This window comes from Hibiscus syriacus, unplaced genomic scaffold (genome assembly GCF_006381635.1).
Source record: "Hibiscus syriacus cultivar Baekdansim isolate YM2019G1 unplaced genomic scaffold, ASM638163v2 tig00110933_pilon, whole genome shotgun sequence".
NCBI classification, from domain to species: Eukaryota; Viridiplantae; Streptophyta; class Magnoliopsida; order Malvales; family Malvaceae; genus Hibiscus; species Hibiscus syriacus.
The window spans coordinates 1,279,954-1,287,376 of record NW_024062919.1 but is presented as its reverse complement, the minus strand read 5'-3'; the positions used below and the strand labels follow the sequence as shown (position 1 = coordinate 1,287,376).

The window sequence follows — 7,423 nt, the reverse complement described above, 5'->3', positions numbered from 1 at the left end:
CACCGATAGGGAGATGAAGTTTTTCAACAAGTATAAGGAAAAAGGACCTTTTGAAGGAATTGGATTAACTATAAGTTATTAGGATTCCTTGTAAATTTTCAAATTACTAGGGTTCTTTGCAAATTTTCAAATTATTAGGAGTTTGGAACTTTCATGATTCATCCATGAATTCATCAAACCACTTATAAGGGAAATGACTTTTTTGAACGAAATAAACGTCAGACATTAAACTGAAAAAAAAACGGATATAGATTGAACATTTTTTATATAAACAAAATTAAATAAATTCAAACCGAAATCCAACTAAATAATTTGATGAAGTTTTTTTTAATCAGTTTCTTCTTAGTCCCACTTAATAACTGTGTCCCTTCGTTAATTACAGAAAGGGTAAAATGTCTCTATCACTTGTAACGAATAATTTTAAATTAAAATATAATAAAACAAGAATGGTAGCTAACGGTATTCATTATAACATAAACAAAAATAACGATTGAAGAAGGAAGATATAGAGTTAGCAATAAAAGAAGAAGAAGATATTATAATTTTTTTATAATTATTTTATGAATTGATTCATTCTTTTAATTTAATTTTAGTTTTTTAGTAAATATGAAGCTTAAATATATAAAGATGTTTCTAATTTAGTATCTAACGTTTATTTCATTTCAATTTGATGCTAACATTTCATTCAATTATTCAAAATACGTCAATCCATAACATACAGTTAAATTTGACAGTTAATTCATTAAAAATGTAATCTGATATATTTTTTTAATATTAAAAAATAATTTTTAAAAATAAAAAATTAATCAAAAATGTCAAGTCCCCCTGTTTTCCACATCCACCGCAACACATTCAACAGGAAAAATGATTGTTTCCCACCTCCACCGTGGCTACTAGGGTTTATGGGAGGCCTGAATTGAACAATTCTCTTGGCGATTGGAGGATTGGGTGGCTGTGAGGGGTTTGGGATTTGGGTTGGGGGAGATGAGAGAAAAGCTTGAATGGGTTCGAGTTTGGGGATACTAGCAGTTATTTTACCGCCGTCGCCGACGTCTTGGTCATTTAAGGCGGATTTGAGGGGTTGTTTAGCTTGGTTTTGACCGTCGCCTTTTTAGCATTTTAGCTTCATCTCCACCAGCATAGCCCTTCAAGAGAACCAATTTTTAGCTCCATTGAAAGTGACAGCAACTGAGAAACATAATTCAGCTCTATTCTTTGCCACTAAACATTGAAATTCGAAAAAACAAAACAATTACAATCCACTCAAACTTACTTAAATCCAATGGTCAATCTTCCAAATCAACACACCACTATAAAAATTTACAGTTACCAAATGAAAAATCAAATGCAATAATTAAAGTAGTACCAGTACCGATAAGAAGGAATACCCTTGTCAAAATAAGAGATGAAATTCCATAATCAGCTAAGCGCTTCGCTAAGAACTCAACCATTGGAGTCTTTCCATTTCCTCCCCACGTCAAATTTCCAACACTGATTACCGGCACCGGCAAGCGAATGAGAGGAGAAGCCAGAACGGTAAAGCGAATGACGAATATAGAGAACGGCGCCGTAGAGAGACGAAGCAAAGCAAGGGAAAGGAATAAGAGAGCGATGAAGATTGGAGAACTTAGCTTGGTTTTGACCGTCGCCGTCGTCTTGGTCATTTAGGGTGGATTTGAAGGGTTGTTTAGGCTGCGGAAGAGAAGAGAAAAGGGAAGAAGATTTGGGTGGAGGGAGAGAGGGGTTCTTTATCGTCGGCGGGTGTGTGATTTGTTGGGGTTCATCTTCGTCGGAAGAAGCGTAATTGGCTAGCAAAGAGTCCATCGCTGCCGTGCCGGAGAGAAACAATATCAAGAGAATAATATCGCTAAAAGTGGTTAAAACCTAAATAAGGTTTAATTTTTCATTTTAATTAATTTTTTAATATTAAAAAATATGTCAGGTGATATTTTTAATGGATTAATGATTAAATTTAACAATCCGTCATGGTTTAACCCATTTTAACGGGAATGAAATATTAGACACTAAATTAAAATAAAATGAACGTTAGACGCTAATTTAAAAAAAGGGCCTAGATTAGACACATTGTTATACTTAAGCCTAAATATGGAAGTAATATCAAATTTTAATCATATTAAAATTTGAAAGTAATATTAAATTCTAATCCTTTTGGTAAAAAAAAGGGCTAATAACGTTGAAATTGTAAGGGATATAAGATTATTTGGGCCTTGGAAAATTGAGAATGACATTTCACTACTCTACTAGAGCAGACTATTAAGCCAGTTGATCCAAAGGATATCGGTTTGAACAAAGAACAGCTTTCGGGATCATTGCAGGCAGAACCCCAGTCAGATTGGAAGTTGGCAGTCCAGTACTTTGCTAATTTTAACATGGCTTCCACAGTTTTGATGAGCTTATATGTAATAGTCCTTATCTACATAGCAGGACCTAGGTCAATTCAAGGACTAGAGTTCATTGGCCTTGACTTGCCTGATTCAATTGGTGAATTGATTGTGTGTGCTGTTTTGGTTCTTCAAGGCAAAAGGGTGCGGCAGTTAATCTCACGCTTCATGCATGCCAGAGCGCAGAAATGTAATATTTTCATTTAATCACTACTCTGCTCGGCTTGTGAGAAGAGTTGCAGTGTCTTGTTTCTTGTGTCTTGTCATTTGATTTCCTTTTTCTTGACTCTAACAATAGGGGATGGATGATTACTAACAGTTGCATTGATTGAAGGAAGTAGTTTAGCTGCTGTAGATCCAAGAGGGTTCTGCGATCCATACGTGGTGTTCACTTTCAATGGGAAAACTAGAAGCAGCTCAATCAAGTACCAGAAATCTTCCCCCCATTGGAATGGTGAATTCAACATTGTTCTGTCTATGTTCGGGTTCAGCGTACGCGTTTGCAGTCGCACTAGCATAGTCTTGAATAATGAGTCACTTTAATCAATTCTTCAGTATTGCTTTTTGTAAGATCTAATATGTCTGATCTAGCTGATGTGTGGGTTCCTCTGCAAGGCAAGTTGGCTCAGGCATCAATGGGCAGTCCAGACATTGTTGCGACTCTCCGTCCAGGAAGAGGATCGGATGCGACATGGTGCAAAGACTCAAGATGAGGAAGGCCGGCTGAAATTCCATTATCAATCTTTTGTATCTTTCAATGTAGCTCATCGGTGAACGATCAATCCATCTTCTGTGACATTGTGTTTATGATTTTCTCTGTCTTTTGATATGTTTGTTAATTTTCAATTTTTTATCGACTAGAACAATCATGGCTCTATGGGAGGCCAGAGCCTCGAGCCTGGTGCCCCGAGCAGAAAGTGCAAATAGTTGAAGTCTTGAAGACGAGTCCGAGTCAAAAGGCCTCGAATCTGGAGAGTGGATCTTTCTTAGTCCTTGAGGATGTCAGTATGTCCGAGGTTCATTCATGTTCTCTTCCTGTTCTCGTTTGTCTTCGATCTCTCTCACTCCCTGAACCTATGGAACTAGTCATGTATCCTATTGTGAACATTTTCACCTCATTTTTGTTAAAGCTTATTAATGGAGTCCTAGCATGTAAATGTAGCATTTTGACTATTTGAATGCATGTGTTTTAGATATATGTTCTCTGCATCAGATGGAGGTAATTGTTTTATCGCTGATTCAGATCGGTTTCGTCATGGAGTTATTCAGTGGCGGCCAAATGGAATACAAAGCTATGAAGAGAGCTGGCGGTCTTAACTATTCTTGCACTCCATGGGAGTCAGAAAAGGCTGATGTGTATGAGAGGCAATGTATGAATGCCACGAAGAACTTCTTACCTATTTATCTTCAAGTATGATGCTTCCTCATTGCTGACCACTTTAAACTTTCCATATTTTGCAGCTTCACCTTGGATACCAAATCGAGGACTTGCACTCGGGAGCAAAGGGATGTTAGGTGGGAGTATTGCTGATACATATACTCGATTGGCAGATCAGCATCATATTCAGAAAGTTGGTGCATTCTTTGGTTGGTTTCCTGTATTGTGCCTTGTAGAATCGAGATCTATCCAGATTTGCAGTATTTCCGTGATCTGCACGAGTATCTCACTCGAAGTCGAACCGAAACTTTTGCTCGAAGGCGAATGTCAAAATTGCTGGCTGCCAAAGATAACAGTCTTCGGAAAATATAGGCGTGTTATGGCTGCTTTAACCCGGTTCTGGCCGAAGATACAACATTGGTAAGTAAAAGAAAAAGAAAATTGGTGTTAAGATGTACTATTGGTATACTGATCCATATAGCAGTTGTTAAAATTAAAACACAAATTATATATGTTAATATTTGAATTACCTTATTGATCATCAAATTATTAACATTTTCTATTTTGATCATCACTTTTTTTTATAAGATCATCACTAATAGTATTTTTTTTTATATATATTTTGATTAATTGTTTAACTGTCCATGATCAAATTAGAAAAAAACATAACCATAGTATACAAGAGAAAAACAGTTTTATGATCAAAGTAAAAAGTTGGTAATAGTTTGACGACCAATAATTAATTTACCCTAAATAAAATTGGTTTAACTCTCAGAAATTAGGAAACAAAAGAAAGAAAACACGGGGAATAAATAGCCGTGGTGGATGGGATCCCTTTTCCCTTCCCCGGCATAGCGCGCTGAAAGCAACAAAGAAAGCTTCTTCTTGTTGCTTGTTGATTTGTCCTTTAGAAAAAAGGAATTGGGTTTTGGTTGAAGATGATGATACGTACAGAGTGAGAGTGTTGAATTTGTATATCAAATGTGGTCGATTTGTTTGCTCTTCTCTCCGTCATCGCTCTCTGCGAAAAGGTTAGTCTCTTCGTCTCTCTCTCTCGCTCTGCTATTACTCAACTTCATCGCTCTTTGAGTATTTCTTTGTAGAAGATTGGATCATTTGTGTTCGAAGCAGACTTTTAGACCATAATTTGTCTGTATCATTGGTTGGAGAAATATGGGTTTTCGAATTCCTATCCATTTTCTGCAAAATTTGAACTAAACCCATCTCTATTTGATTCTTTTAGTTTTGTGTAGCTTAAAATTTTGATGTGTTCGTCGGGGTTTTGATACTAGGTTGCAGTTCTGTGAATGATTTGAGTCCAGGTTGCTGCTAACTTGATGTCTGGAATTATGCTGCTGCTGATGCTTCTGAGTAGTGACAGAAGAATATTAGTAATTAACAATTGAATACACTGGAATTATTTGTTTCCTTCTGAGTAATATCATTGATAGAAGAGGGTCAAACATGTATGGGAGAGGTGGTCTTGAGAAATTCAGGAAAGCTCAATCTTTGGAACCCTTCTCGGTCTCGATAAATTCTTCCCCGAAAACTACTCCTGTTCAAGTTCAACAACATTCTCATTCTCAAAATGCGGCTGCTCAGCCTCAGCGGGAGGACCAAACTCAGGTTCAGCCTGCCACTCAGCTTGGTGGGGGTCAATCCACTTGGCAGCCTCCTGATTGGGCTATTGAGCCTCGTCCTGGTGTCTATCATCTCGAAGTTCTTAAGGAAGGACAGGTGCTTGATCGCATTAAACTTGATAGACGCAGGCACATCTTTGGAAGGCAACATCATGCTTGTGATTTCGTGCTTGATCATCAGTCTGTTTCACGCCAGCATGCTGCTGTCGTTCCTCACAAGAATGGCAGGTCACTTCCTTTTCTATTTCTTTCTATTTTCCACTTGGCTGAGTTTACTGGTCAGCAATTCAAATTGAAGTTGATGCTCTTCTAGTTATTGCCTTGTATTTGTAGTCATCGGTAGACAACATAAGTCTAATTCTATTTATATGAAATCAAATCCTCGTCTTCATTCTTGGATGTAGTGTTGATTTAGAAAGTTCTCAAGTTACTTTTAAAACCACAAGTAAAGTTTTAAACACCAGCTGTTACAATCTTAACAGCATTTATGTAATCGATTTGGGGTCAGCACATGGAACATTTGTTGCAAATGAGCGTTTGACAAAAGATACGCCTGTTGAGCTTGAAGCAGGGCAATCTTTGCGCTTTGCTGCATCAACAAGAATTTACATCTTACGGAAGAATAATGCTGCTCTATTTCCTCATCCCCCACCTCCCACCGAGATAAATCTACCCCCAAAGCCTGATCCTTCTGATGAAGAAGCTGTTGTTGCATATAATACACTTATAAATCGTTACGGTCTGAGCAAACCTGAACTGCTGCCAAAGTCCCGTGCATCTTCCATCTCATTAGCTGGAACTGAAGGCAACACAGAGTCAGAGAGACGCGCTAAGAGAATGAGGAAACTAAAAGTGACCTTCAAGGATCACGCTGGGGGGGAACTGGTTGAAGTTGTTGGAATTTCAGATGGTGCAGACGTAGAAACGGCACCTGGGCCTCTAGGTGTTAAAGAAGGAAGTCTTGTTGGCAAATATGAATCTCTAGTACAGACAACCGTAATTCCTAAAGGTAAGGATCAATCATCCGTAAAGGAAGAAAGTGTTATTCAGAAAGGTGTGACCGATAAATTGCAAGAAGTCTTGAATAAGGTAAAAAATGCTCCTAAAGGTGGGATCTACGATGATCTTTATGGAGAATCTTTATCCGACAAAGTGGGTTCTTCCTGGGCGTACGGTTCCAATAGTTCGACCGGCAGGCAAGGTTCATCTTCTCCTACAAAGGATGCTATTACTGGAAAGGGTACTGATGTTTCAAGTGGAAAACCTGGAAGTAGAACTGCCTTTAAAGATTATGATAGTGAAGATGATCTATTCGGTGACTAGTCATTGAATGAAGCTGAAATGCTCATGCAACTTGCATCATTCACACTTTGGTTTGACAGAATGACTGAAAATATGTGTGAGGTAGCAAGCTATTATTTTCACCTGAAGTTGGAGAAATTTTTGTTGTAGTTTACTGGCAAAATTTTCTTTGTACAATGGAATGTTAAACCTGACTGAGATTTGAAGATTTTTAAGGATCATGATTTTGTTCTCTTGTGTTTGTTTTGTTGTTTTAGGTTTCTACAGATGTTTTACTTGCAGGGTGGGTTATGCAGTTGTTGGCTGCAAATCATTATCATCATCTTCTTCTTCTTCTTCATGATGAAGCGGATCAATTAGGATTGGGAATTTAACTAATTATGTTCAACCAATAGTAAATTCATATATCAGTTGAATGTTTAAGGTTATTAATACATTTACCATCACTTTAATGACAACAACAATAGTGTTATTAAAGTATAATGATAAATTTAGCTCTTAACATCATATCGTTTGTTAATCTAGCTATTGTTCTTTATTTTAAGTTAAATTTAACACTCGATTTTCTTCTTTCTAATTAAATTGGTGCGATTTTAATGAAAACGATGATTAGACTATTCAACATCCATGAGCTGACATGGTAGGTCGTAATTCAGGGTGGTAGGTAGTAATTCCGGAAGGAGGTGAGATTTTGTGTTTGG

The 7,423-nt window shown here is 37.2% G+C and overlaps 1 protein-coding gene and 1 long non-coding RNA gene across 3 annotated transcripts; both read left to right on the top strand.

Moving 5' to 3' along the window:
• The first annotated feature begins 3,157 nt into the window (after nt 1–3,157).
• On the top strand, nt 3,158–3,772 carry LOC120146973. The gene is made up of 3 exons (XR_005518261.1): nt 3,158–3,172; nt 3,264–3,445; nt 3,646–3,772. It is a non-coding gene; the product is annotated as an uncharacterized LOC120146973 (long non-coding RNA).
• A 780-nt stretch (nt 3,773–4,552) lies between these two features.
• Nucleotides 4,553–6,954, top strand: LOC120146965 (protein phosphatase 1 regulatory inhibitor subunit PPP1R8 homolog). Of its 2 annotated transcripts, none has more exons than XM_039160441.1 (3): nt 4,553–4,811; nt 5,080–5,648; nt 5,903–6,954. In XM_039160441.1, exons 2-3 carry the CDS (start codon nt 5,245–5,247, stop codon nt 6,741–6,743), a joined length of 1,245 nt encoding a protein of 414 aa, XP_039016372.1. In that variant the 5' UTR covers nt 4,553–4,811; nt 5,080–5,244; the 3' UTR covers nt 6,744–6,954. The 2 variants fall into 2 exon arrangements, with proteins under 2 accessions (XP_039016372.1, XP_039016373.1); XM_039160442.1 differs by having other exon boundaries at nt 5,073–5,648.
• The last annotated feature ends 469 nt before the right edge of the window (nt 6,955–7,423 follow it).

Coding starts and splice junctions, on each gene's coding strand:
- LOC120146965 (XM_039160441.1), top strand. CDS start 5,245: ATGTATGGGAGAGGTGGTCTTGAGAAATTCAGGAAAGCTCAATCTTTG. Junction 5,649..5,902: donor GTTCCTCACAAGAATGGCAG/GTCACTTCCTTT, acceptor CAATCTTAACAG/CATTTATGTAATCGATTTGG.